The following is a 16,673-nucleotide window of genomic DNA, read 5'->3' on the forward strand; positions in this document are numbered from 1 at the left end:
GTTTTTCTTTTGTGCTTTTTGCAAATACATGCATATAGCCTTCAGTTGGGCCAGCCAAACAAAGCTCAGCAAGACCAAACTCGCTGTCCACTGGAGACAGTGCAGGTGCCACCAAACGCACCTCTCCCACCACCAACTCTGCCAATAAAAAAAGCCCTGTGCCCAAGGCAACAACCCCCACTGCTGGTACCAAGAAAAACCCCACCACCACAACTACTCTTGAGACTAAGGCCAAGGTGAGTTAATGCCATTTCCCTCATCTGTGGTTTGGCACCCGGCCTACAATCCACAGGGGAGACCATTTGTGACTTTCTCTGTAGCCCATCTCTCTTCCCTTAAAATCAGCCCATGGCTTACCCTCTGTGTCACTGTCAACTCAAAATGTTCTATCACTAGCAAAATCCCAAAAGACAGGCGTGTTTTTAGGCTTTGGATAAAAAAAATATGGTACAGTTTTGTTCTGAATTTTTCGCTAGGACAGAAATCAATTAATTTGACAGGACTAATTAAATGCCTCTCTGTTGTGATCAGGTTCTATATGACTTTTCCTCCAACTTTCATGCATGGAGCTTGTGGGTTATGAATCTATAATTCAGATCACTCACCTTTTTATTTAGTGTCATCTCTTCTCTGCTCATTTTCTATATGGGTGATTTTTCATTTAGGGGAATTTTTCGTCCTTTGGGTAAGGGAACTCAGAAACAATGAATTTATTTTAATTTTATAATTTATTTTAAGTTTGCTCCCAAAAAACAAAAACAAAAAAACAAACAAACTGAAAAAAGTCATCAAATTCATTATCAAATGTCCACACCAATATCCAAAAAAATAAAATCTACTTGGTGATCAAGGTCATGATCAGAACTTTCATCTGGATTGTGTGATGGAACATTGCATTTTTCAAGATTTCAAGTAGTCAAACTCTGCCTTAATTGATCAATCACCCTGAAGCATAAAGCCACCTTATGTATGCAACTCATCTAATCAATTTCTTGACTTCACCTGATTTCCCCTGGTCATTCAGCCGGCTGATGACTTTTTGTTTTCTTCAGTCTTCTGAAACAGCGACCCAGCATCGCCCTCCAGTGCCAAAGGCTAAAGCTGCATCTGCTACAAACTCTAAAAACGGCACTAACACCACAGCTACCACCTCTGCCCTACGCACCTCTGGTGAGTTGTTCCGTCATATAAAACTCAGTCAGGATAGAGGGGACATTAAATTTTACGATGATGAATATGAGGCATAAACTTACAGTCTTTATAATTGCATGCATAGTATAAAGGTCCTAGACCATAATTCATTTTTAAAAATTTTTTTTTTTTTTTTTTTTTTGAGTTTTTGTCTACTGAAAGATTTTGTAAAGGTGTTTCTTAAGTGAAACAACTGGCAAGTTGCTAAACAATGGTACAATCCAACAGTGCATTGCACTTCTGTCCCTCACAGCTACATTTTGATTCCTGTCATGGCACTCCCATTTCTGTAAGAGCTCAGGTTAAGCATTCACTGATTTAAAATCAGGATAATGATGTTATGACATTTAAATGTACATTTATTAAATTTGACTATGTCTTTTCACAGCTACAAAGACTGAAAGTCAAGCAGGAGAGGTGAAAAAGACAAGTGCAAAGACAACACCAGGTAAGAATTAAGCAGTTTTCTTATCCAGAGAAATATTTTACACACTGTTAGAAATAGACATTGTTATAAATTACACATAGTATATTAAATTTGCTACTACATCCTGGGAGTGATATTAACATACAGTATAAAAATGGTCAGATTGCTTTGGATTAATTGCTATCAAAATATGAGTTAGGATTCTTGTTTGGCTTTAATTGCACTTGCCCTGGACAATTCAGTGACTGCTTGACAGCGTATTATAGCCGTGTTGTACATTGTAAACAAAACTTTATTTCCCAGTAGAGTAATAAATTCCTATGCATTTTAATTTCCAGAAGTTGCTTTAGGACAGACCATAAAATTGGAACTTGTGATTTTCAAAAGCTCTCACCATTTTATGTGAAATATATGAATCATTATACAATTTAAGGCTATGTGACTGGATGTTTAACTTTGCATTCAAATATCTTTTTTCCCAGTATACTACAAACAAACCATCAAAATATTAAGAAAGACAAACATTTCAAATAGCAGAGACTTGAATAACAACCATTAAATGAAATTAAACCAATTCTGGATAAATAACCAACAGATTCAAGAGTGGAGAGATCCTCTTTACAGTGGTCAGCAGAGCAAGGTGCTTACTTGTCTGTAGCTGTTACTGAATGCTAATCTAATGGAGGCTTAAAGAGCAGGGTGAGAAGTTTACCTCTACTCTTTCCTGAAAACACAGCAGTTCTGAGCTAATGCACACTGACTAGTGCATTTGTTAGTCATCAAATCTGAAGCTGCTGACATAGTCAGGGATAGACTTACACACAGATGCCTGTCTCAAAACATCGCAATGATAGAGCCTTCAACTCCTCTCTACATCTCTGTGTACATAAGAGCTGAAAACCTTGTCACTCAGATGAGGTTTTGGCACTTTTCTGGTAACTTAGGAAGAAGAAACATTCATGGGGTCAATGACAACAAGATTTATCTGTCTGTGATCTCTCATGCATACTGTAATTAACCTCCTATATTCTGCTGTTTGCTGGTAAAGTAACATGCATTTTGTTTTGCTGTTAAAACAACTCCAGGGACAACTCGCACACCACCCTCTGCCACTAGTACAGCAGCAACCAATGGAACCCCGACCTCTCGTACCTCCCGCATCACCAAACCCCCTGTACCCAAGCAGACTCCCCTAGAGAGGAAGCCTCCTGTACCGCGAGCCCCCCGAAACATCCGGCCCTTGAACGCACCACTGCCGGATCTAAAAAATGTGCGCTCCAAGATCGGTTCCACCGATAACATGAAGTACCAGCCTGGAGGAGGCAAGGTGAGTTGACTGGTCAAGAGAGAACCAGGGGAATTTGCATGTGTGCAAGGAATGAAATAATTTGGGCTTACAGACACACACAGATAATGTACTCAACCTTATTTCTTTACAGGCTTAGATTCAATTTGATGCTTTATCTGGCAACACATGATCATAAGCTCATGTTCTGCATTATTGCTGCTATTAAACACATTATGAAATCTCTAATTCTGTTATAGTTGCTTCTCCTACGTACATCTCATGTGGCTGCTGGTCAGTGTAAATGCCATTATTCATTTGATTGATCCTGAAGTTTAAGATGCTGTCAGTTTTGAATGAGCTCATGGATGCACAGCTTTCAACAATGTGCTGTGATTGACATCCACCAGCCAATGGAAAACAAAGCTTATTGCTGAATCTGTAGAATTTATTTGTCTGTCTTCCATAGCCATCTCCCTGCCACCTATCCTTCCCCATCCCGTATAAATAAAAAAGACCTTGTGTAACAGGAGACCCGGAAGGGTTTTCACTTTTCAGGGAACATCTAGAGAACACAGTGCATTAGGACTGGCTGTTTCCATATTTACACCATCTGTAATTCAGACGGTGACTGTCAACTAAAGGCCACAATGCATCATTTAAATTAAAATGTCTTTTTACAAAACCCTCCATGAATGATGTTTGCTTACTGGGTTTTCTCTTTCACCCAAAACTAACATTTTTGCCATCATTTACTCACTCGATTTTTGCTCTAAACCTGTTTGACTTGCTGTCTTCTGTGCAACACAAAAATATTTTGATGACTGTTTTTGCCAGTATTATGAAGCTCCAAAACAACATCAACTTTTATTGTATGGATAAAATAAAAATAAAAAAAAGATATAATATATAAATATAATTTTTTGTTCTATAGTAAACAGAGAAAGTCACACAGGTTTGGAATGACAGAGTGAGTAAATTATGCCAGAAATTTCATTGTTGAGTGAGCTATCCCTTAAGTTTCAATTGGCTTTGTAGTTGATATAACAGACACACAGTTAAATACTCTATTTTCCCCTGTGCAACTGATGACACACAAACTGTCAGGTGATTCTTTCAAATTTGAAAGTAACATTAGCATACTTATTGTGGTACATCCTATACTTCCCTCTCTGAGACCTTCGACCCTGGGCTTTCTGTACCTTCTCCCTGCACTGCACTGACTAAAGGGGTGCTTGTCTCCTCAGGTCTCTGCAGCCCAGGGCAAGACTGATGCTCTGCCAAAGACCAGCCAGGGCAAAGTGAGTCCCTCCCAATGACATCTCCCTGACTCACTGCCTCAGTATCACTCTGTCTCCTGCTCTTACTTTCACTGTTCTTTACTTTACACAGAATCACCAAACACTTAAAGACAGAGAATTTGTGTACATAAATTTGGTTAAAATGGGTTTCTGAATGATAAAGTAACATGGCACGGTTGTTGTTGTTGTATATAAATATGTCCACATTTGTTAGAGAATGTTGTTGGAGCAATGCAGCCTGGTCTTTGAATGTTTTCTGTGGATTTAACACCACACAATTCTGTCTCTCAGTAGTTCACCCATGAACACTGTTCCACACTTTGAGGAATATTCGTAGAATCTGGTTTACCATTGTTATCAGATCATTTTCATTGTGTTTTTGTTCTTAAAGGGATACTCCACCCCAAAATGAAAATTTTGTCATTAATCACTTACCCCCATGTCCTTCCAAACCCATAAAAGCTTCGTTCGTCTTCGGAACACAATTTAAGATATTTTGGATGAAGACCGGGAGCCCTGTGACTGTCCCATAGACTGCCAAGTAAATAAAAGTGTCAAGGTCCATAAAAGGTATGAAAGTCATCGTCAGAATAGTCCATCTGCCATCAGACGTGCAATCTGGGTTATATGAAGCGTCGAGAATACTTTTTGTAAGCGAAGAAAACAAAAATAATGACTTTATTCAACAATTCCTTTGTCAACGGTCTCCTCTGTGTCTCTCCATATCACCGTATGCTGTGTATGCTCTTTTGTATCATCCCGCCACAAGGATGTGCTGTTTTCTTTCAAATCAAAGCTAAATACATGTAGAAACAGTGCATCCTTGCGGCGCGGATGATACAGAAGAGCATACACAGCATACGGTGATATGGAGAGACACAGAGGAGACTGTTGACAAAGGAACTGTCAAAAGACTGTCAAGGACTGTCAAAATGATGAAATTTTGTCATTAATCACTTACCCCAATGTCATTCCAAACCCATAAAAGCTTCATTCATCTTCGGAACACAATTTAAGATATTTATATTTCTCTCCATATCTCTGTATGCTGTGTATGCTCTCCTGTATCATCTCACCACAAGGATGCACTGTTTCTACATGTATTTAGCTTAGATTTGAAAGAAAACAGCGCTGATATGGAGAGACACAGAGGAGACTGTTGACAAAGGAAATGTTGAATAAAGTCGTTATTTTTGTATTCTTCGCTTACAAAAAGTGTTTCCGTCGCTTCATATAACCCAGATTGCACGTCTGATGGCAGATTGAGTATTTTGATGATGACTTTCATACCTTTTATGGACCTTGATACTGTTATTTATTTGGCAGTCTATGGGACAGTCACAGGCCTCCCGGTTTTCATCCAAAATATCTTAAATTGTGTTCCGATGACGAACAAAGCTTTTACGGGTTTGGAATGACATGGGGGTAAGTGATTAATGACAAAATTTTCATTTTGGGTGGAGTATCCCTTTAAGCTCTTCACTAACCACGTTCATCCAAAAATAGCATAACTGCATGTTGTACAGACTCAGCAGTAATATCAACACTGTAGTGCAATTAATTTCTTACCTTACAATGGATTGTAATATTTGCACTCTTGCTTTTGCTTTTAAGGAAAAAATGCTTTTCCACTACGTGTGTAATATGTGCTATATATATCACCTTTCTTGCAGCTTTCCACACAGGAGACTGTGGCTATTCTTGGAGAGCTTAATATAGCATGAAATTAAAAACCGAGTACATTTCTTTTCAAAATATTCTTGCACTTAATAAAGACAAAAAATGTCTCTTATTAACTATAATTATAGATATTATAATATATTCTAATATATTATATCATATTATATTATTGTCTTGCTCAACATCTAGATTATAGGCAGATGTTTAAAAACTGTTTTCATTGCATTTAAAATTACTGTGTTTTCAACCCCAAGATCACCCACAGCCTCTTGTTGTTTCACAATGTCAGATGTGTGTTTTGAGAAATTGTGCCTCTGTTTATCTGCTACTCTGTTATGTATGCAGTTCCATGGATATTGTTTAACCGCACTTTGCATGTTAATAACTAAGTAGACTTTAGTGCTACTGGTGTTTCTTTGCTGCTCAAAGAATCATCATGGTCATGTTGTTGTTTTCAGGAAATTCATCAGTTTTCGGCACAGCCTTTGAGCTATGCAGTATTGCAGTTAACTCCAAATTACATTTGCTTTTCCTGGAGTGGTCTGTCACTGCAGGTCAAATAAAACAGAGTTAGACTGTAGCGCCCTCGAGTGTTTAGGCATTACCTGAGATTAATGCAATAAAGCAAGCTTTAGGCTGTGAAAAACACACCCTTGAGTCAGACAGAGTGTTCCTGGCCTGTAGTTACTCTGTCCAAAAAAATATATGATCACACAAACAAATCCTGCAACCAAACTGCACAACAGGCGATGAACATTTGAATCTAATATGGCTGCCACAAAAAATGTTCAGGAATTAACTTACTACTTCAAATGCAGGAGTAGGAAAATAATTGTTTCCTGCAAATAAATGAATAGGGTGATCATTCAACACTGCTTGACATGAACATGATGATTTTGTATCTTCTGGCATCGTGCTACTCTTTAATTTTCATTTACAACAGTACAACATTGTTTAACACACTCATAGCCTCCACAGCTTTTGTGTCAGTCTGTTTTGCACATGTAACTGTAGAATAACCTATGATCATGTGTCCTCTGTGCTGTTGTGCTGTGTTTAGGTTCAGATAGTCCACAAAAAGCTGGACTTCAGCCATGTCACCTCCCGATGTGGCTCTAAGGACAATATCAAGCATGTTCCTGGTGGAGGAAATGTAAGTGTACAGTTTCATATTGGCTTAACAACTCTCTTATATAAAAATGTGCTAACTCATTTCATTATATGACGCTTATAGCAGCAGTGAGCCACATATACATTATGTGACTCAAATGTTCTTTTCTCTTTAGACATCTATTATCAGAAACAAAAGACACTTTAGTCTAACAAGAGTCTTTACACTTGGTCTCCAGGTTCAGATTTTAAATAAAAAGGTTGACTTGAGAAAAGTTACCTCTAAATGTGGATCCAAGGACAACATAAAGCACAAGCAAGGTAGGGGATGGATCAATTTTTTAATGTTGCCTGTTACTGTAAATGCCGTCTCATTGTGAGTGAATGCAATAAATATCCAAGTGAATCATGATTGATCTCTCTCAGGTGGTAGTGATGTGAAGATTGAATCCAATATGGTTAATGCCAAGGCCAAGTCCAAAGTGGGATCCATGGACAATGTAGGCCATGAACCAGGTGGTGGCGATGTCAAGGTAGTAAAAAGCTTAAGAGGATATTGCATATTAGGAATGTGCCCCAGTCACTCTTTCATTATTCATGTTACATTTTCCTGAAGCTCTTTCAGAAGCAAGCACATTTTACAACACCAACCTTCATTTAATAATTAGTAATACCAGAGAATTTATTTTAAATATTTAATTAAATAATTAAATAATGCCATATATTCATGATATGGTTCCGTATGCTCCCCAAACACATTTACAGAATTTTTATTTTAAAAGGTGTCATGCATTTCTGCATGGTAAGTTTTGCAGTGAAAATTTTAACAATAGCAGGGTTATATAATACCGTACAGACCATATTAAATGTGTTTACTTTTAATAGTGAGGCGTAACAATCAGTGTATTTACCCACATGGAAAAGAGAATATATTTGCAGGAAAATTTGTAAGATTCAACTCCCTCAGCCTCAGCGTGTGAAAGTATGTTTAGGTTTATGGCATCTCACAGTGCTGAGCACCAGTTTGTTTGAATCTGTGTGTTTGTTGCTGTGTAAATGTTTATATATATATATATATGTATATGTATATGTGTATGTGTTTATTTATTTATTTATATGTGTATGTTTATTTATTTATATATGTATATGTGGAATGTTTTGTGAGAACACTACCTCAAACTGAACAGCTGAGACAAATGCACAGATGCATGCAAATATGCTAGAAACTTTAAAATGCAATAGTTCCTGTAGTATTTTTTTAAGAAGAAACTTTTGATTCAGTTTAATAGGATACATATTTTTTCATTTAGTTTAATAATATATATTTTAGTTTTATTAGTTTTAATAGAGATTTTGTAGTTCTAAAATATATTGATTCTTTTATATTTTTATTTGGGTTAGTTTTTTGCAAATTAAAATTAGCCCATGAATTACTCACCATCAAGTCATCCTAGGTGTACATCTTTCAGACAAATCCAGTCGGAGTTATATTTAAAATTGTCTTTGATCTTTCAAGCTATTTCATGGCACTCAGCGGGTGTTGCATGCATCAGTCCAAAAGAAGTTACAAAATCACCCATCCATTAAAAAAAAGTGCGCTCACCGTTGTACACTGAAGCATTTCCGGGTGGATGACGTAAGAGATCGGCTTTGCGCATGTGCCACTCAGAAGTGATGAACACAGGAGCGCAGGGGAGAGATCAAAACAACAGTCACTAATTAGAAGTACAAAACGTAAAGATTTGTAAAGAAGAATGTCGGAGGATTTCAATATAAGCCAAGAGGAGACTGATTTTCCTTTGCTAAGGTAAGAAAACTTTGCTTCCTTTACTCCTGTTAACAAACGTTGGTTTTCACGAGACTCACCAACGCATGCGCAATGCTGACCTCATACATCATCATTTTTTTATAATGTTAACAAACGTTAGTTTTCACGAGACTCACCAGCGCATGCGCAATGCTGACCTCATAATGGATATTTTTCTTACAAAAATGCATCGATTCGATACAGGAGGACTTTGTTCACCCCCCGGAGCCGTGTGAGACACTTTTTTTTTTCATGGATAGGTGCTTTTTATTTAACTTCTTTCAGACTGATGCATAAAACACCTGTTGAGTGCCATGAAACAGTTTTTTTTATTTGTTTCAGTTTTATGTATAAATCGACTGTTTTATTCTGAAAGAAGAAAGTCATATACACCTAGGATGACTTGAGGGTGAGTAATTTATGTGCTAATTTTCATTTTTGGGTGAACTAACCCTTTAAGGATTCATTAAATTGATCAGAAAGACAGTAAAGACATTTATAATGTCACAAAAGATTTCTGTTTCAAATAAATCATGTCCTTTTTAACTTTCTAATCAAAAAAGAATGTTGAATTCTGAAAAACGTATCATGGTTTCCACAAAAATATTATGTGTAAGCTGGTTTTAACATTGAAGTGTTTCTTGAACACCAAACCAGCATATTAGAATAATATCTGAACTGTCATGTGACACTGAAGACTGGAGTAATGACTACTGAAAATCCAGATCTGCAATCACAATATATTAATATATATACACTGAACAAAATTATAAACACAACACTTTTGTTTTTGCCCCCATTTTTCATGAGCTGAACTCAAAAATCTAAGACTTTTTCTATGTACACAAAAGGCCCATTTCTCTCAAATATTTTTCACAAATCTGTCTAAATCTGTGTTAGTGAGCACTGGTCCTTCGCCGAGATAATCCATCCACCTCACAGGTGTGGCATATCAAGATGCTGATTAGACAGCATGATTATTGCACAGGTGTGCCTTAGGCTGACCACAATAAAAGGCCACTCTAAAATGTGCAGTTTTACTGTATTTGGGGGTCCGGAAGGGTCTGAAAACCAGTCAGTATCTTGTGTGACCACCATTTGCTTCACGCAATGCAACACATCTCCTTCACACAGAGTTGATCAGGTTGTTGATTGTGGCCTGTGGAATGTTGGTCCACTCCTCTTCAATGGCTGTGCAAAGTTGCTGGATATTGGCAGGAACTGGAACATGCTGTCATATACGCCGATCCAGAACATCCCAAACATGCTCAATGGGTGACATTTCCGGTGAGTATGCTGGCCATGCAAGAACTGGGATGTTTTCAGCTTGGAATTGTGTACAGATCCTTGCAACATGTGGCTGTGCATTAATATGCTGCAACATGAGGTGATGGTCGTGGATGAATGGCACAACAATGGGCCTCAGGATCTCGTCACGGTATCTCTGTGCATTCAAAATGGCATCAATAAAATGCACCTGTGTTTGTTGTCCATAACATATGCCTGCCGATACCATAACCCCACCGCCACCATGGGCCACTCGATCCACAACGTTGACATCATAAAACCGCTCACCCACACGACGCCATACATGCTGTCTGCCCATCTGCCCTGTACAGTTAAAATCAGGATTCATCCGTGAAGAGAACACCTCTCCAAAGTGCTAGACGCCATCAAATGTGAGCATTTGCTCAAGTTGATTATGACGACGAACTGCAGTCAGGTCGAGTCCCCGATGAGGACGACGAACATGCAGATGAGCTTCCCTGAGATGGGTTCTGACAGTTTATGCAGAAATTCTTTGGTTATGCAAACCGATTGTTGCAGCAGCTGTCCGGGTGGCTGTTCTCAGATGATCTTGGAGGTGAAGATGCTGGATCTGTAGGTCCTAGGCTGGTGTGGTTACACGTGGCCTGCGGTTGTGAGGCCGGTTGGATGTACTGCCAAATTCTCTGAAACGCCTTTGGAGATAGCTTATGGTAGAAAAATTTAAACGTGTACTCGTGTAAATAAAGTATGGAAAGTATTCATGTCAATTTAGTTAACTCTTAACAAAATACATTTTTTATGATGAGAACAATGGTTTCATATACTTCCCTCACTCACTCACACAAACACACACACATAAATGCATCTGTCTCCGGCAACCATATTCTTTGACTCATTGCTTTGCTATGTGTTTCCAGGCTGAGGGGGTTCAGCAGAAATCTGAGGGAAGCCCATCTCCCACTGCTGTCTCTCCACCCATGCAGGCAGGTAATGGGGCAAAAGAGAATGGGCTGAAAGAGAACTCTCCTGCTCCCATATCTTCTTTGGGAGAGGGACCCCGGAACTCCCAGGGCTTGGACAAGCGCATCACTGGGACAAGTAAGTGCAAACTAAGCGAATTCAACCATTATTTATGACAGCTTGGGCCAGATTTACTAAGCAGAGCAAATTAGCGTGAGAGTACAATCCCATAAAGCAGCTGATGGGGGGTGGAAATTTCTGCAGGTGATTTACAGACAATGCGCAAAATAAAGAACACAAACGAAGCCAGCGCATTTCCAGAAAGACCATCGCAATTCACCAAGAGCAGCATAAACATGCAGATTATAAGGTGCATGTAATCTACTAACAACACAGGCAGAAAATGGGTTAAGACATGCTTTTTTGGGTGTTAAATAATGGCACAAATACCAGTAAATTGATGACGCAAACCTTAACAAATCATGTTGCGTGATTCATTTAAATACTTTACTCATAAATTTTGTGTCTGAAAGGGAAACTCCTACAAATCCATATGCAGTAAGGTCAGCCTCAAAAATGACTGTGTCCATGCTTTTTCATCGTTTATTTTTCACTGCACGTCTTTACTAAATCCTGACAAAAGAGGATTTGTGTACTTGTTTTTTCTTTGTTTATTTTTGACTGCACATTATATATTATATTGTGTAAATCAGCATTCAAAAACTTGAGTCAGAATTCGAAAGGAACCACAGGAAGCTGAACTGTAATTTGACTTGAAGAAGAATTAGAATTAAAATTAAAGAATTACAATTCAAAGAATTTTACTGGTTAATGCAAATGAAATGAATATTTCTTAAGCCCTGGTGCACAAAAGTTCATTTATTAAATAGGATAAAATAACTAAATAAACTAAATTCAGATTTCAAATATATATATTTACTATTCTGTCATTCTCTCTGACTATCATGGCTATAAATTAAAAAAGATTCTTTAAATTCTACATCCTGTTTGCTAATCCAGTTCAAATGCAGTGTACAAAGTTGTACCCAGCTGTTTACCCAGCTATTCCATTTCTTTGCCACTAGATTGAGTCCTACAAGCTGAACTTCTGCAAGAACGCACGAGCTCGCATGGACCACGGCGCTAAAATCATCTCCTGGTCCCCCCTGAGTGGCAGCCACCCCCACCCACATTGCAGCACCTCTCTCAGTGTTTCTCTGGGGTTCGCCAAGTCCTCACACTCAACCCAGCTTGTCCCATTCACTCAGCTATGAGATGGATGCAAACCAGTACACTAGCAGGAGAAGGGCTCTGATTTTTAACACAGCCTGTCCCTTTAAAGCCTTCTCCATAGCTTCTTTTCTCGTTTACAGTTTTCATAGTTTTTTCCTTGCTGGGAGAGCACCCATGACATCATGTTTTGGGAACGACCCGGGCTCTAGCTTAATTTACAGCACTTCTTTTCGAATGCAGGGTTTGGTTTGAGGCTAGGTTTGAGATGAATTCTCCAGGGGCTGGTTGCATAAAAGGTTTAGACTAGTCTTACAAGTTATTCATCTTTTTTTTTTTTCTTTTTTTTTTATTTTTATTCTTTTTATTTTATTATTATTTTTTTAAAGTTACAATGAATCATATAAATAAGACTGATTACCATGTTGCTAACTGCTAGTTGGTCGAACTCGCACTTAAGACACAGTCTTAACATAGAGGCTTGTTTAGTTTATGCAACTGGCCCCAAATGGTTGGAGATGGAGTAATAGAAGCTCCAGCCACGTAGCTCTTATAGTCATCTTTGTTAAAACCACAGCATTTTACCCATCAACACCAGAGTTTCCTTCTAGACTTCCTATAAGCCTGTGCTATCCCTTAGACAGACCTAAATTTAGGGCAACACCCTCTTTTCTGTCTGTATCTATTTGGCAGTAGATGTTTTCCAATGGGAACCTCAGAATTCACTTGAGATGTAGCTTATTACATTATGGCAGTTAAGCTCCCTGTATTGTTAGTATTTGGGGCTGTCTTAAATCCCAGACAAAAGGGACAAATCAGCCACCATCCATCCATCCATCTTCTTCCTTTACTCCATAGACCCTGTCCACCTCACATGAATTATTTCCCCTGGTCTCCATCAGTATTTAAATGAGCACTTAATCATTTGAAACTTATATGTTGTTCAAACAATAACATATTTACATCTTCCGTGAGTTTGCTGTATCGTGTTTGCGTAAATTCCTGTAACAATGAGCTGTATCATTATGATGTCTAACCATCTGATTACATAATCCACTTCCCATTTCTCTCAAAGCATCTTGTGAACTAATAAGGCACAAAAACACGACACACATAAACTACAGCATGATACAGGAAGAGAAAAAGAAAGTGGTACACAAACTAAACAGACAGGATGGGAAGGAATATAGATGGATAAAGAAAGATGTCAGAATGTTAAAATGGAAATGCGTTTACACTCCGCATACAGGTCATGATTATTTGCTCAATGGTCCAAGTCATCCCCACTTTGAATTAAATATTGTACCTCCAAATCCAAAAAGTAAACAACTAAACATATGAACCGTCATGTGCGAGGGCCCATTACATTAACAGTAAATATAACAGTAATATATCCCTATTATTTATTCAGTGGCAATTGACAAATTGTTGTCTAGAAATTACTATTTAATCAAACACAGTAGTAAATGCTATTTGGTTTTCTTACCAAGTGATGTATTATTACAAGTAGTTGAATATCATAGATTTAAACTCTCCAAACCTGGGCTGCTTATTCGAAACTCTTGACTAGTGACACTGTTTAACAGTGAATTTGTGGGCACTTTATTGGTAGTGATATTACTCTAGATATATTTAGCTGCACAATGCCTGCAGAAAAAAAATAATTTGCTGTTGTTAGTTCAAATGTTATGTTTGTATACAGGGTTTGTTTCACTACATGTTGTGAAATATTAAAAAACTTTTCCTGGTATTTTACTGTGACGTCATGGTAGATCCTTGATGGTGGTAATGTTGTAACATCAAAGAAAATCCCACATAAAACTGAACAACAGAGACCAGGAAGTAATAAATTATGCAAATATCCTATGAAATAATTAACTGATTAGCATTTGAAATGCACTTTATGATGGATGTTTTATACTACAAAGAGAACGGTAAGATTGATTGAGCAGATTTTCCTAAATTTTAAACCCCTCAAGAAGAGTCCCAGTTACTCACAAATGCAAAACATGTACCTATGTCTAACAGAGCAGTCTATAAATACAGTTTTTACGAATGTGAGCAAGTGTGCTTAGTGTAGAGCAGTTGCGCTTGGCCAAGCTGTCCTGTCTGTAGTTCCTTTTGTGATTATTGTGTACTGTTCAGGGGCTATGCCAGTAAACTTCAGTGTTGTACTCTTGATACAGTGATCATAACCTTTCATGCCTTCAGACAGCTCTATTTGTCATTTCCATAATGAATGAACACTCTCACAGTTAGTACACTTCTCATGTCTCCCGCACCAGTCCACTCAATGCAGTTTTGTAAATACACGTTTCACACTTTATACCCCACAGGGGGAAAAGCACTTCTTGATTGGGTTGTATAGAGAAGCAAAGTGAAGATTTTGCAATATTTCTCCAGACAGTATTTTATTCTTTAAGTGAGTCTGCCTTTTTTTTAAGAAAAAAAAGGGCTGGCAAACAAGAATGTTTTTAAAATGTATTGTATTCAAGAAGCAAGGAATATATATAATGAAACTTTTTCTCATTGTCATCACAGGTCACATACTAAATACAATGTAATCAATAGGAGGAGGAGTGTGATTAATTTTGGATGGAAAAACTCGAAGGACTCTGAGGATGTCCTTCTGTATAAAAAAAAGTGCAGCATTCTGGTAATGACTTGAGTAGCCTCAGTCAGGATGCAGAAAGTGGGTCGAAAGTTTAGAGGTAATCAGTAACCACAGGAACAATGATTCTGCCTACAAACTGCACCTGACACAAAGACCTTGAATGTTCTTTGGATGTCCATGCAACACATCTGTATGAGACTAACTGTAACTGGTAGACTCATCAGCATGTCTAAAAGCAAAAAGAGCACTCGAATTAGGCAGCAAAATAGCCCCCCATTGTGTCTGTTAGGACTCAATGGGTGTACTCTCCATAGAGCACACCGAAAGAGCATGCTGACAACAATGGACTACAGACATAAACCTAAATTGGATTTAATCTCTCCCCCGATTTAAGGGGTTTTTTTTTTTTTTTTTTTTGTTTTTTTTTTTGTATGAAAGAGGTCATTGTGATTAATTGTTAACTAGTGATGTGGATATTTAATCATGAATAAATAAAAAAGAAACAAGCAAAACAAATGTGCATTTTTTTACAGCATTGCATGTCATCTGCAATGAGGCATTCAGTATTTATTGTGTTGTTGAATAGGAGCGTTTTAGAAATAAATTGTTTTACTCTATGCAGTAGTTAAAGGGTTAGTTCACCCAAAAATGAAAATTAGCCCATAAATTACTCACGTTCAAGTCATCCTAGGTGTATATGACTTTCTATACACCACAGTCGGAGTTATATTAAAAATTGTCTTTGATCTTTCAAGCTGTTTAATGGCACTCAGCAGGTGTTGCAGTGCATCAGTCCAAAAAAAGTTAAATAAAATGCGCCCATCCATAAAAATAAAGTGTCTCACACGGCTCCGGGGGGTGAACAAAGTCCTCCTGTAGCGAATCGATACATTTTTGTAAGAAAAATAACCATATTTAAAACGTAATAATCAATTTAATCTAGCTTTCGCTTACAGTTGTACACAGAAGCAGCTCCGGGCAGATGACGTATGAGGTCGGCTTTGTGCATGTGCCACTCAGAAGTGGCAAACGCTGAAGCGCAGGACAGAGATCAAAACAAAACAACAGTCACTAATTAAAAGTACAAAATGAGGATTTGTAAAGAAAAATGCCGGAGGATTTCGATATAAGCCAAGAGGAGACTGGTTTTCCTTTGCTAAAGTAAGGAGACTTTGCTTCCTTTGCTCCTGTTAACAAACGCTGCTTTTCACGAGACTCACCAGCGTATGCACAACGCTGACCTCATACGTCATCCGCCGTGTACAACTGTTGCCGCAAGCTAGATTAAAGTGCTTATTACATTTTGAATATAGATATTTTTCTTACAAAAATGCATTAATTCGCTACAGAAGGCCTTTGTTCACCCCCCGGAGCCGTGTGAGATACTTTTTTTTTTATGGATGGGCACTTTTTAATGCATAACCTGCTAAGTGCCATTACAACTTGAAAGATAAAAGACAATTTTTAAAAATAACTCTGACTGGATTCGTCTGAAAGAAGAAAGTGCTCTTCTGTGGGATATATATCCCATTTGGAATACACCATATGTCTAAACATAGCGCCTGATAAATCTGAGGTGGTACAAGTTGTAGCTCTCAGAAAACTGTAAAGTTTTATTTGTTTTCCCCCACAACATATATATATTGCTTTATCCTGCCATTACAGTCATGTATATATTTACATATTGTATGTATTGAACATAGCAAAAATAGCATTTATTTGACTGAAATTTAGGAATCGTCAGCAAGCTGAACATCTAAATAGCGCAGCGAATGTTTAGTTACCAATTAATGGGAGGC

The 16,673-nt window shown here is 37.8% G+C and overlaps 1 protein-coding gene across 7 annotated transcripts in view; it reads left to right on the forward strand.

Annotated features, from left to right (window-relative positions):
• The window catches only part of LOC109047589 (microtubule-associated protein 4-like), a 40,668-nt gene extending 25,547 nt beyond the window's left edge, over positions 1–15,121 (forward strand). For 4 of the 7 annotated variants that reach the window (XM_042773144.1, XM_042773169.1, XM_042773178.1 and 1 more), the window contains 10 exons: positions 39–236; positions 1,053–1,170; positions 1,580–1,639; positions 2,704–2,945; positions 4,151–4,204; positions 6,945–7,037; positions 7,234–7,315; positions 7,421–7,527; positions 10,988–11,168; positions 12,116–15,121. In XM_042773144.1, the coding sequence (XP_042629078.1) occupies positions 39–236; positions 1,053–1,170; positions 1,580–1,639; positions 2,704–2,945; positions 4,151–4,204; positions 6,945–7,037; positions 7,234–7,315; positions 7,421–7,527; positions 10,988–11,168; positions 12,116–12,120 (1,140 nt within the window). In that variant the 3' untranslated portion in view covers positions 12,121–15,121. The remainder of the gene's footprint in view (positions 1–38; positions 237–1,052; positions 1,171–1,579; positions 1,640–2,703; positions 2,946–4,150; positions 4,205–6,944; positions 7,038–7,233; positions 7,316–7,420; positions 7,528–10,987; positions 11,169–12,115) is intronic. The other 3 variants (XM_042773158.1, XM_042773172.1, XM_042773149.1) reach the window with 2 other exon arrangements.
• Positions 15,122–16,673: the final 1,552 nt, after the last annotated feature.

Source organism: Cyprinus carpio, chromosome A2, assembly GCF_018340385.1.
Source record: "Cyprinus carpio isolate SPL01 chromosome A2, ASM1834038v1, whole genome shotgun sequence".
NCBI classification, from domain to species: domain Eukaryota; kingdom Metazoa; phylum Chordata; class Actinopteri; order Cypriniformes; family Cyprinidae; genus Cyprinus; species Cyprinus carpio.